General features: G+C 32.2%; 2 protein-coding genes across 4 annotated transcripts; both read left to right on the forward strand.

Annotated features, from left to right (window-relative positions):
- LOC139516806 (monocarboxylate transporter 12-like) lies at window positions 1–6,640 on the forward strand. Its single transcript, XM_071307126.1, has 5 exons — window positions 1–547; window positions 1,585–1,728; window positions 2,526–2,672; window positions 3,390–4,544; window positions 5,878–6,640. The coding sequence occupies exons 1-5, from the start codon at window positions 502–504 to the stop codon at window positions 6,054–6,056; spliced, it is 1,671 nt and encodes a 556-aa protein (XP_071163227.1). The 5' UTR covers window positions 1–501; the 3' UTR covers window positions 6,057–6,640.
- Window positions 6,641–8,450: 1,810 nt separating this feature from the next.
- On the forward strand, window positions 8,451–18,858 carry LOC139516805 (monocarboxylate transporter 12-like). Of its 3 annotated transcripts, none has more exons than XM_071307123.1 (6): window positions 8,451–8,840; window positions 12,063–12,138; window positions 12,796–12,939; window positions 13,854–14,000; window positions 16,756–17,901; window positions 18,581–18,858. In XM_071307123.1, exons 2-6 carry the CDS (start codon window positions 12,069–12,071, stop codon window positions 18,808–18,810), a joined length of 1,737 nt encoding a protein of 578 aa, XP_071163224.1. In that variant the 5' UTR covers window positions 8,451–8,840; window positions 12,063–12,068; the 3' UTR covers window positions 18,811–18,858. The 3 variants fall into 3 exon arrangements, with proteins under 3 accessions (XP_071163224.1, XP_071163225.1, XP_071163226.1); XM_071307124.1 differs by lacking the exon at window positions 8,451–8,840 and adding an exon at window positions 9,278–9,773; XM_071307125.1 differs by lacking the exon at window positions 8,451–8,840 and adding an exon at window positions 9,811–9,930.
- The last annotated feature ends 955 nt before the right edge of the window (window positions 18,859–19,813 follow it).

Genomic DNA, 19,813 nt, shown 5'->3' on the forward strand with positions numbered 1-19,813 from the left:
TAATAAGTAAGTAGTGAGCAGTGGTCTATACAGACATACGTTCACCTAATCTGTCCCAGGCAATGGGATAATTTAGGTCGTCAATCAATGTCCACAGCCACACTGTTTTGAATATGATTCTATATGCAAGGATAAATCTGATGATTATTGCTATCTTGTTGCTATTTCAGCAAAAATCGATCGTTATTTCCTGATGAAATACATTGTCGTTATGTAATCACTATGTAACATAATTTTTCATCAGTCTGAGTATTTATTGTCAGCTCAGAGATTGTCAGTTTGAACATTCCAATGTCATTTTATCGTTATCAACAAACGAAATACTACTGATACCGGTTCCTAAACATCTCGTTAGAGACAAAGATTCTATATAACACCACAAACATTCTTTACTAATCATGGAAAAATACTTTGCACGCTAACTGTTCATGTGAAAATGAAGGAAGAACTTATGTAACTTGGACGTGAGAAATACAGTCTGCAGAAAACCTTAAAAAGAGAATGAAAGGATCTGTGGATAGAGGTTGGGCTTGGATTGTATTAGCAGGTATAGTAAAAATTCTTTGTAATGACAGATTTGAAACAGAAATCGATCACGTGTAAGAAAACCACTTGAGACAAATACTATCATGGTACCATACGTCTTTGGTGAAAGTCAGATTTTATTTTATTTTTTCTCGGTTAATTTCATCATTGTAAATGTATTAAAAGTGTCCGATTTTATGTTTCACATTTCTCCTTTCATTTTCGACATAACTATACTATGTTCAAGGACTGATGCAAATACTATAGGTCAACATCTATTTTTAATATATACCTGTACTAGTAGTTTATTTTAATTTTGTTCTGTATTGTTTGCTTGATATATTTTATTTTTGACAATTTTGTTAATTTAAGTGCGCAGCATGAAAGCGGACATGTATAGCAACTTTGAGTGACAAGATAATTAATGATAAAAAAAAATAACAAACAGAACTCTCCAATATAAATATATTATAGAGTGGTGGGTTCAGGGTAAGCGAAACTCTCACTTTCTTATACACAAATGTGCGTATGAACTTTCAAGATTTTCAACCAATTTAAGTATTACTTATTTCCTCTGTTAAACTAACCATGAGACGGTTTATTCGTCCACTTAATCTGTATAACCATAACGATTAGATGAACGTTGCAATTGAATCTCTTTATTGTTCTTTTTATCACACTCATTTACAGTCGACTAAAAAGGAAAATACATTATTGAAAAATAGGACAAATGGACGTGAGATGAATGCATAAGAGACAAAAATCCCATGAAATATTCAACAATTTATAAAAAGGTAGCTGTATTGCTAGGTGCTTTTCGGCTACATTATTTTTATCATTTCTCCTTTTAATTTTATTGATAGATATAGAATTAATATATATATATAAATAGTTATTATATGATTAACCTTATCAAAAAAAGACTATAAATCTGAACAATCTAAGATATATTACATTGTATAAGTATCCGAATATTTCAATTGAAGTAAATATTATGTATAAATAAAAAACTCTATCCAAACTTTTTTTTCTTCTTACTGTCATTTCCAATTATTTCAGCATGTTTTCTAAGAGCATTCATGGTGATTGGCATAGACAAAACATTTGGGATGTTTTTCGTAGAATACATTGAAGCCTTCGAAAGTAATGCATCAACGGTATCTGTTGTAATTTCAACACAACAAATTGTGTATAGCGTGTCTTGTAAGTATTATTTAGTACTGAAACTATTTTTTCTAAGCGATGCCATTTTAATGTTCATTGTGATTTACAACAATTCCTGGAATATTTTAAACTTTTCTTTTCGGTACAGTGTAAAGAGTTTGTTGATTACGACCTCACTACCTAATCTGACTGAGTCAATGATACCTGAGAGCGCCAAGAAATGGTATTGTCCACGCTGTTAGTATGGTCTCATGGAGGTCAGACTAGTGAACATAGGTATTTGCCACGCTGTTATGGTCTCATGGAGGTCAGACTAGTGAACATAGGTATTTTCCACGCTGTTATGGTCTCATGGAGGTCAGACTAGTGAACATAGGTATTTTCCACGCTGTTATGGTCTCATGGAGGTCAGACTAGTGAACATATGTATTGTCCACGCTGTTATGGTCTCATGGAGGTCAGACTAGTGAACATAGAGGTTTGGGGAATCATATGACGACTAGGTCAATTGTTTAGATTAGTGCTTTCCTGGATTTAGCTTTATCGGAAACTCTCAAACCTAAACATTTGAATGCCAGTAATGCAATAGAATTAGGAACTGTATTTTGGCTGAAAATGCATTTTTATACTTGTAATCATATACGATTCATATACATGTACTGATTTTTTTTTACCCTTGTAAATTTAGAATATGTTAAAACTCAAGCTATGAATAACATAATTAATAAGTTATTGCGTAGAATTTTGAACCAAATATTTCACCAATTTTGAAGCATTACAGTGTTGGGGTTTAAAAAAGCATACATATATATATATATATTTTAATTTCATTTCAGCATTCTTGATACTGACCTTTGGAAATAGATTCTTTACTTTCCGACCTATAATAATACTTGGGTCTGTTCTTATGGCAGCGGGATATTTCCTAAATGCATTTGCACCAAATGTACAATTCTTACTTCTGTCACAAGGAGTATTATTTGGTAAGTAAATATTGGTTTAAACGATGGGCTGTTAGTATTCTCGTTTTACATTTGTGATTTTGGGGCCTTTTGTAGCTGTTTGACTATGCGGTACAAGCTTTGCACGGTGATCTATAGTTGTTAATTCTATGTCATTTGGTCCCGTGTGGGGAGTTGTCTCATTGGCAATCATACCACATCTTCTTTTTAATTTTACATGGGAAGCTGTAGGTAATAACCATACTTGGATTTTTCTTTAATAAAGAATAATCTTCTAACATCTATACAAATTCAGCATAATTGAGATCAATAATGGTAAGATTTTTCCTTTCCTCGGTTCGATTCTTGTTTTGCAAAAACACTTTTATATTGCTTCAGAAATTATCAATTGAACTAATTTTGTTATGATATAGAACTAGTATATGTCACAGTCAACTTTATTTTAAATGAAAATTTTGCTCAATTTCAATAATGATCATGTTATCTACAGTTTTCCTATCACAAAAAGAATTTGTAAAGAATTAGAAAATGTTTTGACTAAAGCATACATCAGGCAACTTGATGTAAAATAATATCAGGACTAGTGTTTTATTTTTTTGGTACTTTATTAATATGTATTGTAAAACTATATTATTAGGGGCCTTCAAGATTATTATTTAAACACTGTTCACCCTTTCTGAAAACATTATGCAACTGCAGTATATTCTACCATTTTACTTAAATATGTTTTATATTCAGGTATTGGCCACGCTGCATCAGCCGGGCCTTCTTTAGTAGTACTCAATTCATATTTTGACAAAAGAAGAGGTCTAGCGAACAGTTTAGCAAACTCGGGTGGTAGTCTAGGAGGACTTTTGCTTCCATTGATTATACAGGCTCTTTTAGAAACGTATGGACTACAAGGTGCTCAAATTGTAGTTTCTGGGATGCTTTTAAATATTGTTGTTTTTGCTGCATTATTAAGACCATTGACAAACACTGTTCCACAAGATAGATTGAATTTGGAAGTAAAGGTAGAAGAGGATGATGAGTCTAAAAATGGAAACCACATTGAAATTAACCTGAATCAAGAAGACATGTATTTTTCTGCTGACGATGTAAGACGTAAACTTAACAAATCAGAAAAAGAAAACAAAGAAAACGAAAAACTTTTGATTGAACTTCCACCTCCGAATACTCATTACAGGAAGAGGACGTTTTCAGAAAACTTACATGAATATCGTGTTTCGACGGTTCCTCCTGAAACCGGGAGTCCAAAGTCAGCTGATGCATCTAAGTTTGCGAATTTGTCGGCCATTTATGGCAGTTTAGCGGATGTGTCTTCCTCTGTGCAAAGTGTTTTCCTTGCAAAAAATGTGGAAATTCCTAAAAGAGAAACAGAAGATGATGAAACCGAAACTTGTTTTTCTAAGTACATCTTGAGTGTTATAAATTTCAAGATTTTACGAAATCATCATTTGAAGCTATTGTATCTTTTAGGTTTTCTCGCAATTTTTAGTGCTAGACTGCAATTGGCATATATTCCACCATATGCACGAGACTGTGGAATTTCAGGCAGAGAAATTTCATACTTAGTGACCATTATTGGCACATGTGACTTTTTTGGAAGGTTTGGAGTTGCTTTAATTCTCGACTCCAAAAGAGTCAAACTAAGTTCTATTATATCAGCATCACTTATCATAATGGGAGTAACATGTATGTGTAATTCTTTTATTCATGATTTCCACACATTTATAGCATATTGTGTTGTTTATGGATTATTTGGTGGACTGTATAATTCCGTGGTAGCACTTTTACTGGTTGATGCTGTAGGTCCAAAGAATTTGTCAACTGCTTTGGCATTTGTACTACAGGTTCACGGAGTTTCAACATCAGCAATGGCGCCGATTTTAGGTAAGACGTTTCTACGAATACTCAAAAAGCTGTTATGCATTATCTACCGTATTGTACTACTTCCCGTCTTTGCTTGACTCTTGTACCTAATTGTCTTTCACTTTTTCGAAGTAAAAAGTTAGATCAGCTTTTATTCAGAAATCTTTAAACGTTTAGTTTACGTCTATATTTTTTAAATTAATCCTCTGTTTTATATTTAAGAAATCCTAGAAGAAATCAGATACAAAAAATACAGAGCTATACGTGAAACACAATGTTGATAGAACGTCATGCCATATTTATCTCTACAATGCTATTGAATAGTTCAATGGATATCTCGAGCGTAATTTGAAAATAACAGTGCTGGTCATTTGTCTTCATGGCAATATAAATAACTTGCAACTAGAATTAAACCACCAGTAAAAATACATTGAAATCTGCAGGTAGCATTTAATTGAAACAGTAAATTTGATAGTTTTATCAAACCATTGAACACTTTATTCATAGTATCGTATAGATGAGAAACTATTAAGTATATTTATCAACATAGAGGATGAAGAAGATACCGAAGGAAGACTAAAAAAAGTCGAAGACCGACAAAATCATAGAAGAAAATGTAAAACACAAGAAAAAAACATCGGTCTACAAAATAATTCATCAACAAGAATGTGTACCAGGTACACGGGTGCCCCACTCGAACTTTCATTTTCTATCTTCAGTGGACCGTGAAATTGGGGTAAAAACTCTAATTTGGCATTAAAATTAGAAAGATCATATCATAAAGAACATGTGTACTAAGTTTCAATTTGATTGGATTTCAACTTCATCAAAAATCAAAAATTACCTTGACCAAAATCTTTAACCTGAAACGGGACAGACGAACGAACGAACGAACGGACGCACAGACCAGAAAACACAATGCCCTCTTCTATCGTAGGTGGGGCATAAAAACTAAAGACTGAGTAACCCTACAAAAACGAAGTTAATATAGGTGCCCCATAACCTGGCAATTTCGATATGTTCACAGTGTTTCAATTTTCAACATTTGGACATCTTCGATCATATAAACATGAAAAAGAAGGAAACAAAACCTAGAGAAGAAATTTCCTGCAAAACATCCACTAAAATCGGAGGTGAAGGACAGGTTAATATTTCTCTCTTGCATCAACCATTCCTGAATATAATTGTGTAAAGGATGTTCAATCGATCGTTTATTTAGTTTGAAATCAGCATCGGATTATGAAAACCTAAATATAAACAAAATATAGTTCATCTTAAATAAATTTTGTTTTAGGAATATTTTTCAAAATTTGATTTACTTACTTGAGTTGAGTGCGTTTAAATTATATTTAAGGTTACATAAGAGACAGTACAGGATCGTACACCGGATCGTTCTATATAATGGGAGTTGGTAATTTATTGTCGGCGCTACTATTGTTGTTCGGTTTACCAATAGCCAAGAAAATGGAATTGAGACGACAACAACGATGTTTGTCTGAGACAATCAAGACTGACCAATCAGCAATAGCATAATATTAGACTAAGTGTACATGACATAACAATTAATTTGGAAGGCAAAGGTCTGACAAGAAATTTCCAAAGAATTTCTGTTTTATTATATAGTGTACTGGTTCGTCATATATTTATATATTTTGAAATGTTTGTACATCATGACTTTTATTTTCAGTGTTGCATTTATCAGCCATGCGATACTTATATTACTTATTTTAATAATTATAAAGCCAAAAAAAATAATATGTGTCTTTTCTATTACAGCTTTGAAAAAAATAGGGTAGGTAGGTAAGGATTATTTTTTGTATTTAACCATATTTTTACATGGGGTCTATGGGAGGGACATTCTGACTTTAACGGTGATTATTGAAAAATGCAAAAAAAAACCTTTAGGGTAGGCTATTTTTTAGCTTAAAAATAGGAAGGGTAGGGTAATAGGAAACACACATATTTTTTTTATTTGGTCTAAGTTCAGTGTTCATCAAACAATTTGTTTGTTTGCTAAGTTATATCTATACTATTTATACATGTTATATATTATACTTAAGTTAGCAGATATATGTGTGCTGTATTTTGAATCAAATTAAAAGATAGCTTTAAATAAACTGTATTATTTAATGGAAAGTTGAATTCTCGAACTCAAAAGATGAAAAACAAAACAGCCTCTCGTCAATGCTATTAATTTTAAAGGGGCATTAGCTGCCAAATTCATGTTCACCGATTTTACTCAAATTCTCATATTTGATTTATTATATACACTTTCTAAAACGTATATCAAAGTCATAAAAAGTCCAAAATAAACTACTTATTTGGTAGGGTTGCTGTCTTTTTGAAACATTTCCTATTTCTATTCTCAATTTTACTTAATGTAATACATGGGCTCGATAGTATGCATTATGTTCAGAAGTTGTCGTTTGTTGATGTGGTTCAGAAGTGTTTCTCATTTCTAATTTTTTATATAGATTAGACCGTTGTTTTTCCCGTTTTAATGGTTTAAAACTAGTCATTTTTGTGAGGCCCTTTTTAGCTTGCTGTTCGGTGTGAGCCAATGCTCCATGTTGAAGACCATACTTTAACCTGTAATGGTTTACTTTTACAAATTTTGACTTGAATGTTTTCTTATCTATGAGTTTTTTGTTTGTGTTCAAATCTAGACACTATCTTATTAACCAGTGATGTGACCTCCGAAGACTGTCGACGGTCATGTAACACGTTATAAACATAAATGTAGACATCAACAGTTAGCGAACTCGTGCAATTTAATTTTTCTATGTCTGTTTGATTTCATATTATGATATAGGATAACAATATAAGTGAATCATCGTTTAACCTGTATAAAAAAACTTTTTTATGGATCGAATCAGTAAATTTAGGATTTACCCTTTTTTTACTTTCAACGTTGACATTTTTTTACCGGTTTTGATAACTGAACACCTGAACGCGCCTAATTGATTGATTGATTGATTGATTGCTGTTTGCTTTACGCCGCATGAACACAAAAAGGTTATATCGCGACGAGATTTCGTACCACTGAATGCACGGTCTTGCTTGAAATTCTAAAGTACTGGTATTATATCTATAGAATGCAAACTATGTTAACGCTGCACTGTTAAAACTCATATCTCAGAATCGTGGTAAGAATTTTTCAAGTGTGGTTGTTGATATTAAGAAACGTGTATGTAACATACATGTACTACGGGGCGCCGATGGGACTTCAACTTTTTCTAATCAAAATCATTTTGTGTACACAAAATTTAATTCTGTCATAAAATCATTTTTGTGTTTTAATTTCCATATCAGGTAACAAAGGTCAATTTTGTATGCAAATAAGTTTATATTTAATAATCCATTTGACAAAATTGAATTTTTGTCACGCAAAATTGAATTTTGTCATGACAAAATGAGTTTTGTCTACAAAAATGAATTTTGTCATCACAAATTGAAGTTCTCATAAAACGAAGTCTGTATCACATAGTTTTGTAATACAAACATGATTTTGTTATGACAGAATTGAATTTTATGTACACAAAATTGATTTTGATTACAAAACGTTCAAGTCCCATTCGGCACCCCATCGAATTGACTGATTCGACCAATAAAAACGTTTTCTTGTACAGGTTAAACGATGATTCACATATATTTTTATCCTATATAATAATATGAAATAAAACAGACATAGAACAATTAAATTGCACGAGTTCGCTAACTATTGATGTCTACATTTATGTTTATAACGTGTTACATGACCGTTGACAGTCTTCGAAGGTTAATAAGATGGTGTCTTGATTTGAATACAAACTAAACTAATTTGCATACAAAATTGACTTTTGTCGCCCAATTTTCAAATTAGGTTACAGAGGTAAAGTCTGTTTTACAAAAATGAATTTTGCCATGACAAAAGTAACTTTTGTCTACTGAAAGATAATTTTGTATGACAGAATTTAAATTTGTAGTAAGCTACAAATTTTGAAAAACTGAACTCATTTTTGTTGAACAAAACGAATAAAAAGGGCTGCAACCTTCCATACCAGATAGTACAGCAGCATAAAATCTAAACAAAATACATATAACGGGATAAATCTAGTGGACCTGTAAATATTGTAATCTCGACAACCAGAATAGAATTATATGACATAATACAAAGAGACCTAGATTTCGGTGGGTTTTTTATCTGATATATTTGTATGTAGGTCATAAATATCGTTCTATCACGGTGTTGTGAAATAATGAAATACCAAAGTTTGTTCAGACAATTTATGATAAAAGCCGAGACTTAGGCGAAGGTGCTGAACACTTGCATTACAGGTTAGTTTAATCATACCTATGTTTCTATATTGATTCGTAACACCTTATAACACCAAGAACAACAAACAATACATACGTACTGAAAACATGTAAGTTCAGAATATCGAAGTTTTATTATCAAGTTGTTTTCTGCAGATTCGTATCATGATCAACTTGATAATAAAACTTCGATATTCTGAACTTACATGTTTTCAGTACGTATGTATTGTTTGTTGTTCTTGGTGTTATAAGGTGTTACGAATCAATATAGAAACATAGGTATGATTAAACTAACCTGTAATGCAAGTGTTCAGCACCTTCGACTAAGTCTCGGCTTTTATCATAAATTGTCTGAACAAACTTTGGTATTTCATTATATTCAAGTGAGGTTGGTTAATTAAAGAAAAAGTATTGTGAATGTAACATACATGTACCAATTCAACAGCTTTTTTAACAGTGCATCTGTTCATCGTTTAAGGAATGTGTATACCCTACGACAGATTCATGTTTAAGTGATAGTATAGATTACTTTATAATCAAATATAAGTATACAGATGATTTAGGAGTTTAGGTTCATATGCATTCGGCTGTTACCCAAAATAGGATTTAACTTCTCGACATTACTACGAATAAAAAGGGCTGTAACCTGAGGACACCTTCCATTCCAGAAAGTACAGTAGCACAATATCAAAACAAAATACATCAAACGGGATAAATCTAGTATATAGTACGAAGTCCTGTTAAAATTGTAATCTCGACAACCAGAATAGTAATATATGAGATAATACAAAGAGATATAGACTTTTCGGTGGTTTTTAAATCTGTCATATTTGTAGGTCATAAATATTGTTCTGTCATGGTGTTGTGAAATAATAGAATGCCTATTAAGTTTGTTCAGACAATTTATGATAAATACCGAGACTTAGCCGAATGTGCTGAACACTTGAATTACAGGTTAGTTTAATCATACCTATGTTACTATATTGATTCGTTACACCTAATAACACCAGGAACAGCAAACAGGACATTTGTACGGAAAAATTGTAAGTTCAGAATATTGGAGATTTATTAGCAAGTTTTCCAAGATGCGAATCTGCAGAAAACTGAAAACGTAAGTCTACATGCCAAATTGAATGTATCTAGTAAATAATGATCCAATTCTTGCGTAAGTGATAAATCATCATTACTCGTCCAATATTTTGGCTTTGTGTCTTTTTCTTTGATATGTTGTAAAACAGATAACTTTTCAAAATAAGTCATAAAACAAACAAAAATTCCGTTTTTGTTTTTAATTTTTTTCTGATGAAGAAGAACCAAAACTGTGTCAGCCGTTGTCGCCAAAAGTATTCCATTGTTAGGGGATATGAATGCCTAAATTACAAAACACAAAACAAACAAACAACCCGTTGAAACAAATATTTTATTTGCCAATCATGGCGCCCAAGATGAGCGGAATAATTACAATATAAATTTTCAAACATAATGTAAAGTTAATTAGAAATAGGTTAACTTTTAAACAAGTTACATTATATGATTGATTTTGATTTAATTGATTTATATAAAATATCAAAGCAAATATAAAAGTTAGTAATTTGTAATAATAAAAATATATCATATGATATGACCAATTGTTTGTTACTCATTTGAACGCACACCTCATAGTTCTCATAGTTTATTAACTAATAAAACAATTTAATTCAAATTAAAAGGCAACTTTATTATATATGATGTAATGTTACACTACTATTTTAGGTTAGCATGGTAAGGAGGAAGGTTGATGCTTGTTAAAACGTTTAAACCCACTACATTTGTATGCACCTGTCCTAAGTCGGGAACCTAACAACTATAGTTCACCGTACGAGCTTCAACAATGAGCAAAGTCAATACCGCATAGTCCGCTATAAAAGAATCCGAAATGACAAATGTAAAACAATTCAAACGGAAAAACTAAAGGCTGATTTATGTAAAAATAAACAAAAAACAAATATGTTACACATCAACAAACGACAGACACTGAATTTCAGGCTCCTGACTTGGGATAGGCACATACATACAGATTGTGGCGGGGTTAAACATGTTAGCGGAATCCCAACTCTCCCTCTAACCTTGAACAGTGGTGTAACAGTACAACATAAGAACAAATAAATCAGGTGAAACAGGCTTAACTCATCAGATGGATACAACTATAAATACATCTAACAAAAACAGAGAGTGGACGTGGCCGGGTACTTCTATATCCCAACAACAAAAAAGACACTAATTACTGATATTAGCATACTTGCAGTTACTGACAACTAGTTCAAAGCCACTGACCATTAATAAAAAAAAATCATGCATCTAAGACGAAATTGTTTACTTTTCACACATTGTGACTAGGTTGGAGAGTTGTTTTATTGACAGGCATGCCACATCGTCTAATTTCTAAATTAAACCATAAAACCATAGATTTTTTAAAATCAAGTATGCAGATTGAAAACCTTGAAACCAACTGTATTAATACGCTTCTTCGTGAATTATCATTTAGGAATTAAAATTCCAGTTGAATGGTGCTGCGACGATTTTGGTTTATTAAAAAACCCTTTTAGTTATTCAACCTCCCAACTCATTATTGTTCTGGCATTCCTAACTTTCAATAACGATCACTAATCGTGAAACAGATGCTGTGTGTATCATTTTTTGTTTTGTTTTATAAGAGGCATGATGAACTTTGAAATTTCAAAGGTACATTAAAAAAATCAAAACTATTTCTACGTTTATGAAAGTAAAACGATGTGGTATGATTGCCAATGATACAATTTTTCACTGGAGACTAAATGACGAATAAGCTAGGGAATATATATAGAAAACCATATAAAAAAGCCTTCAATAATGAGCAAAACCTATACCGCCTAGCAAGGTCAAAGGTCAAGTCATGAAAAATGTGTAAAAAAAATCAATTGAAAGAACTAACTCTGATTAATGTAAGAAATAATAAACGAAAAACACATATGAGATCCAGCAACAAACGATAACCACTGGATTACAGGAAACTATGGACATAAACAAACATAATGTGGCGTAATTAAAAATATTTGCGGAGCGGACGCCCAACCATTCCTTGATCTGGAAGTTTTAAATCTAGCTGACAGTGTATTCTCTTGTAATCGAAAAGTATGTACTATAACAAGTTTTACTTAGAAGTAGGAGATAGTGTGCAAAATATAAAGATTTTTAATTTGCTTTACAATTTTTTTTTTTCTTTAGAAGAAAATGACTGTCGTCAAACAGACTGAATACCAACGACCAGTAGACCGAGGTTGGGCATGGGTTGTTATGTGTGGTAAGTTTGTTACAAATCAATGGTGAAAATTAAAAAAAGAACCGATGATAACACACATATTTGATCATTTTAATTGGTCGAATCAATCAGGTAGTATTCATATCTCAACAAAACTCAGCATCTTTGACTGTCCGATTTCTCCATTAGAACGATATAAAAAATCAAATGCTTTTTTGTAGCTCTATGTGTAAGAGCCATCTGATCACGTGCATTATAGCAATGTGTTGAGTTTTTATTTCGTGTGGTTGTTTTATTGATTTTGTTTGGGGTAGGTGTGGTTCGGTCAATTATTCTCAGTTTCGGATATATAATTTGATTTGATGAGAAATGTTGTATATGTCGATAAGACCGCAACCAAATATTAAAAAACACTCAAAAAACCCAAAAGAAATTAAAAGGTTCATTTGGAATATTCAGGTTTTACTAACAAAGGTTTTTTTTCATGATATTTTTTTGGCATCTTGAGTTAGTGGCGGATCCAGAACTTTTCATAAGGGGGGACACTGACTGACCTAAAGGGGGGGGACTCAAGTCATGCTTCAGTGATTCCCTATATTATCAACCAACTTATATTTGTGTCGAGAACAAATTACGTGTATTCTTAGAAAACAGTAACGCATAATATTTTTTGTTTCACTGTTGATATATGTATTGCAGCCATATTCTTACAGCTATTCCTAAATGTTGGTATCTCCAAATCTTTTGGACTGTTCTTTATCCAGTTCATAATCGTTTACAAGACAAGCGCTTCGCTGATTTCAGGAGTTATAGCTTTACAGACAGCAATGTTCAGCCTTTCGTGTAAGTTCTTTGTTTTAATATACAATAAAATCACAAGTGTCTAGGCCTACAGTACCTCAGTGTGATTTGAAAGTTATTAGATAATTATGTCAAACACATATTTTCCTTTGTTTGCTTCTGCTTGCTGGTAGACTTTTTATGCTCTTAGCCTAACAAACAAACAAACTTGAAACAAACAAACAATATACGGCATATTAAAGATGCTTTTAAAAACCTTTAATATAGTTCGATGTGTGATTTGAAAATAATACGACTAAAGAGTTATGTAATAAGAAGGCATTTTCTGTTGTTACATAACTTAACGAAAATAGGAAATAAGCAAACCGCTTCCCTCAAGAAAAAGTCGTTCAAAATTACCGTTGCTCATCATCATTCCAGCCAATGGAAACGTCGCAATTTTTTTTTATCGCATCAAAGGGTTAGACCATCGAAATTTGCAAGTAATTTGCCATTATAGAACAACAAGAAGACGTTGAAAGAAGAAATATATGCTAAAATATTTTTCAAAATTGACTGAAAATATCTGAAACACAGAATACGAAAATAAAAAAGTGGACCATACACTCAGCGACTATAATCGAAACAATGTATAATTGATAGGTCAACATAATAATTATCATATATACCAATATATACAGAAATAAACTATTATAATCTAACTCTATAAGTTGGGTAGTTTTATGTTTCTCAAGTTTTATTGAAAAGTGTAACCATTTCTATATTGTTTATAAAAGCATTATAATCTTCAGGATCTAAGTGTTGAATTGTTTTCCTTGTGTCAAAAATTACATGAAAAAATGCACTTAATTTCAAATACTTAAGTACAAATAACCAGTAGTTTGTTAATCTTCGAAATTTAAGCAATAACATTTTTCAAACCTACATTGTATGGTGTTTTAATCGAATATTTTCAGCGTTGTTCATACTTTCTTACGGAACAAAATTACTTGGCCCACGAAAGTTAGTCATGATTGGTTCAATTTTAGTTCCTGCTGGATATCTACTGAACGCTTTTGCTCCAGACGTAGCATTTCTAATTCTGTCGCAAAGTGTTTTGTTTGGTAAGTTCTTTATCATGGCCAAAACAATTGGAAAACTGGTGATTATATATTTCCTTTCCCATTAGAATTTTATAAAATTTACCCGTTATCTTCAAGGACGCTGTATTTTATAAGCCCTCAAGAAAACATTCTAATGAATAGTTTTTATACGACCGCAAATTTTGAAAAAATTTTCGTCGTATATTGCTATCACGTTGGCGTCGTCGGCGTCGTCGTCGTCGTCCGAATACTTTTAGTTTTCGCACTCTAACTTTAGTAAAAGTGAAAAGAAATCTATGAAATTTTAACACAAGGTTTATGACCACAAAAGGAAGGTTGGGATTGATTTTTGGAGTTTTGGTCCCAACATTTTAGGAATTAGGGGCCAAAAAGGGCCTAAATAAGCATTTTCTTGGTTTTCGCACTATAACTTTAGTTTAAGTTAATAGAAACCTATGAAATGTTGACACAAGGTTTATGACCACAAAAGAAAGGTTGGGATTGATTTTGGGAGTTTTGGTTCTAACAGTTTAGGAATTAGGGGCCAAAAAAGGGCCCAAATAAGCATTATTCTTGGTTTTCGCACAATAACTTTAGTATAAGTGAATAGATATCTATAAAATTTCAACACAAGGTGTATGACCACAAAAGGAAGGTTGGTATTGATTTTTGGAGTTTTGGTCCCAACAGTTTAGGAATAAGGGGCCCACAGGGTCCAAAATTAAACTTTGTTTGATTTCATCAAAAATTAAAAAAATTGGGGTTCTTTGATATGCTGAATCTAACTGTGTATGTAGATTCTTAATTTTTGGTCCCGTTTTCAAATAGGTCTACACATTAAAGTCCAAAGGGTCCAAAATTAAACTTATTTTGATTTTAACAAAAATTGAATCGTTGGGGTTCTTTGATATGCTGAATCTGAACGTGTACTTAGATTATTGATTATTGGTCCAGTTTTCAAGTTGGTCCAGTTCGGGGTCCAAAATTAAACTTTTTTTGATTTCATCAAAAATTGAATAATTGGGGTTCTTTGATATGCCAAATCTAACTGTGTTAGTAGATTCTTAATTTTTGGTCCCGTTTTCAAATTGGTCTTCATTAAGGTCCAAAGGGTCCAAAATTAAACTAAGTTTGATTTTAACAAAAATTAAATTCTTGGGCTTTTTTGATATGCTGAATCTAAACATGTACTTAGATTTTTGATTATGGGCCCAGTTTTCAAGTTGGTCCAAACAGGATTCAAAATTATTATATTAAGTATTGTGCAATAGCAAGAAATTTTCAATTGAACAGTATTCAGCAATAGCAAGAAATCTTCAATTGTACAGTATTGTGCAATAGCAAGAAATTTTCAATTGCACAGTATGGTTCAATAGCAAGAAATCTTCAATTGACAGTATTGCGCAATAGCAAGAAATATCTTATTGCACAATATTGTGAAATAGCAATCAATTTTCAGTTATTTGGAGTTATCTTTCTTTGTCCAGAATAGATATTTGTGCAATAGCAAGATATTTTCAATATTCTTTGAAAATTTGAGTTATCTTTCTTTGTCCAGAATAGTAGTTGAATCAACTTAAATCATTGTTTTATACAATATACAATGTATTTTCACTTTTACTACCAACTGATAAATTAAAACAATCTTTACCATTCAGTGATAAAAAGCACTTTTTTTACATTTTAATATTTTATGATGTATTTAAATGAGCAGTTACTGTTGCAAACTCCATTAGAAATTTGAATTGAGATCAGTTTTGGAATAAGGAAAAGGGGGATGTGAAAACAAAATTGGGGGGGGGGGGGGGGTCAATTTTTCTCATTTCATATTTCATAAATAAAAAAAAAATTTCTTCAAACATTTTTTTGAGAGGATTAATATTCAACAGCATAGCGAATTTTTTTTAAAGTTCATTAGACCACATTCATTCTGTGTCACCAACCTATGCTGTGTCAACTATTTAATCACAATCCAAATTTAGAGCTGAATCCAGCTTGAATGTTGTGTCCATACTTTCCCCAACCATTCAGGGTTCAACCTCTGCGGTCGTATAAAGCTGCGCCCTGCGGAGCATCTGGTTTTCAATGTTAAATGCCACGACGTGTAATTACTTATATACACTTCATTTGAACTTTGGTGAACAGGGGTCTTAGTTGTCAAATATACAACAGCTCAACAATTTTATAATTTTTATAATAATGAAAACATAGATTGACACCAACAGGTTAACGCATACATTATATGACAAATTTCCTCCAAATATATAATTTTCCTTCCGATATAACAACCCAATCCAAAGTTATTTATGTAAGTTTTGTGATCAATGATTTCATATTTTTGTATTGCAAACAAATTCCTGATGTATGACCCCTAATTTGTTTTCTATTGCATGTCTGTATAGACCATAAGAATACGCCGCCAATATTTTTTCTTTCTTTACGACACAAGATGATATATAGAAGTTCACGATATCAAAATCAACTCTTGAAACACATGAAAATTTAAAAGTCACGAATTCAAAACAAAAGGGACGTTATTTGGACATAACATTAAAACCAGAGAAACATCCTTGTTTTCAAAATAGACTTCTCTTACAATGGCTTTGCACCAATAATTGGTCACAACCGATGAGAAAATAAAAAATAATCTGAAGGCCAAAATAAATATCCCAGATTCCCTATAGTTAAAGACCATTACTGAATATCAATTTAACAACAATGATTTCTCAAGTAATGCTATTTTCTTTTTTGAAATCATTTAAATATGATATTTTAGGTACTGGATGCGCACTAACTTTAGGTCCTGGATTAGTTGTTCTGTCTTCCTATTTCGATAAAAGGCGTGGCTTTGCAAACACTATTTCAAACATAGGAGCAAGCATTGGCAGTTTGGTATTTCCTAAGATAATACAAGTACTGATAGATATGTATGGACTTCAGGGCGCCTTGATTTTTGTATCAGGTATTCTGTTTCACAATTTGATTGTTGCAATGCTTTTGCGTCCATTGCCACCATTGGTAGAGACTTCCGGGTCGATTGAGGGAAATAATGAAAAAGAAGAGCTTCTTAAATATACAAAGAAAGAAGTCGAGTTTAGTGAGTCGGCAAATCCAAAAACAGAAAATCGTGATAAAAAGTCAAATAGTGATGCGAAAGATGTATGTTCCCAACCAAATCAAAATATATCTTCTTCCTTACAGGAGAAAAATTCACAAATTTTAAACGACAAAATAAACGACACCTTAAAGCAACTGAAGGAGACTTCCGGTATATCTTACAACGAAAAGAAACTGATTGTGACCAACGAACTATGTCGAAGCTCACTTGACTTGTATACCAGTACGGGAAGCATCTCATGTTCTATACACAACTTGCGTATAAACGAGAAAGTTGGTGTCTCTAGTTGCTCACAGTCAAAGGCAACATGTTGTACAAAGACATCATTAACAAGTTTGATTGATTTCAAACTTTTGAAAAACCATAAACTTCAACTCGTATTATTTGTAGCATACTTTTGTATTTTCAGTTGTGGTTTGACCATTACATACATTCCTCCGTTTGCCCGTGAAAACAATACTTCAGACGAAGAAATAGCTATCATTGTTATGCTATTTGGAGCATGTGATGTTGTGGCTAGATTCTCAATTGCTTGGATTTCAGATTCTAAGAAAATCAAAAGAACGAATATTTTAGGAATTACTTTATTAATAACTGGTACCGTAACTATGTTCAACAGTTTCTTTACTAATTTTACCAGTTTTGCAATGTTCTGCGTTGTGAACGGACTGTTTGGTTCTATTTACTTTCCATTTGTTCCTTTATTATTGGTAGACAGCGTCGGCGCCGATAATTTACCTTCTGCACTTTCTTTATTGATACTTGTGCACGGCATATCAATATCGATCATGGCACCATTAATGGGTATGTTTTAATTATTTCCTAGTTATTTGGATTATTTATTTACTAATATTCTAAACTCTTTTGACACAGTCATGACTTTGTTATATTTAGTCCAAAAATCATAACGTTCAATCAAATAAAAAGTAGTCAGGAGAAAAATAAATTAGAAAAAAACCTTTGAAATTACATAAGCTGAAACCATCGGAAATGGTTTTTATATATAACTGAACATGTAAGCAGTGAAACACAATTTGATACAACATTAATGTCCTATAACTTTGTTTAAATTGCTCTACCATCAGAGTTGATTATTTTAAAAAGAAAGGATTAAAAAAAATATTCCAGAAATACATGCAAGGCAACAAACACAAATCAATGGGTTTCTGATTTCCTTCGCACATATATACTGATGGAACTTTGATAAAAAAAAATTAAAAAAATCCCCCCTTTCTAGTTGTACACATGTAGTCAAGGGGAAGGTACCTCATTGTATCAGATACTAGTATACAGCTGTATTTTCATATTTTCACTATGTGTCATTGTATTGCATTGTCACTAGTATACTTTATGTTTCCAGCTTTTTCTGATCGTTTTACAGGTCAGAGTCAAACGTATGCCGATTATGTGAGAGGATAAAAAAGGGGGATGCGTCATAAGTACTAGTATTCTTAAATTTGCATATATTTAATTCTTCTTTTAGGTTATATACGAGATAGTACGGGATCTTACAATGTTACGTTTTATGTCATTGGTTGTGGGATGATTATCGGAGCTTTAGCATTGTTTTGTGATTCTTGGGTCATGAAATTAGAGGAACAGAGATTACAAAAGAACAGAGAAGTTGATAGCGAGGTGGAAGAACAGAAATTTCAGAAAAACGATATAGGCCATGAGGAAGTGGTGGCCGTCAATGGAGAATCGACAAATTAATTCGTCCTTGTCTACTAGATATAAAATCATGTGAAGAATTGATCCTTATATTCTGTTTGTTATTGGTGCTTGGTTGCTATCTCATTGACCTCTTGACTTAAATCGTCCTTTTATTCATACGTAATACTATATACCATTAGTACATAGATGACATTTTTCAGAATAAAAAAGTAGGTGTCGAGTAAAACTTCAATGAGACTTCTCTGAAACATCGAGTGGTCCCTAATACCAACCAATAAGAAAATAACCTCCTTTATAATTGATCAACAAAAACACATCAATGAAACAGGTCATACTAGTAACATTGAATGATCACCAATAAACATCAACCAGTCATCAATGACCCATCCATGTATGTTACATTCAATGGTCACCAATCAACATCAATCAGTCATCAATGACACAGTCGTGTCTGTTACATTTAATGGTCACCAATAAACATCAATCAGTCATCATTGCTCAGTCATGCATGTAACATTCAATGGTTACCAATCAACATCAATACGACATCAATGACACAGTCATGTTAGTAAAATCTAGCGGTCACCAATAAATATCAATCAATTTTGTATGTAACATTTAATGGTTGCCAATAAATATACAATATATTTTCCTTGTCGGAAAATATAAAATTTATTTGTACTCGCTACGAAACAGGAGAAAAGCTCGGCTATGTACATATATTGTTTTTATCCTGAAACTGAATTACTCCCAACACTTGTATAACTTTAGTAATTAAATCGAAATCATTGTCTCTAATTTGGCAAAACTTTTAGGAATTTTGGTCCTCAATGCTCTTGAACTTCGTACTTTATTTGACATTTTTAACTTTTTGGGATTCGAGCGTCACTTGATGAGTCTTTTGTAGACGAAACGCGCGTCTGGCGTATATACTAAATTTAGTCCTGGTATCTATGATGAGTTTATTCTCAAAGAAATCGAAATAGTTGAAACGCGGACTGCGAAGAGGACCCCAAAATGAACTGGTTAGGAAACAGAAATA

The sequence above is a fragment of the Mytilus edulis genome, chromosome 3 (genome assembly GCF_963676685.1).
Source record: "Mytilus edulis chromosome 3, xbMytEdul2.2, whole genome shotgun sequence".
NCBI classification, from domain to species: domain Eukaryota; kingdom Metazoa; phylum Mollusca; class Bivalvia; order Mytilida; family Mytilidae; genus Mytilus; species Mytilus edulis.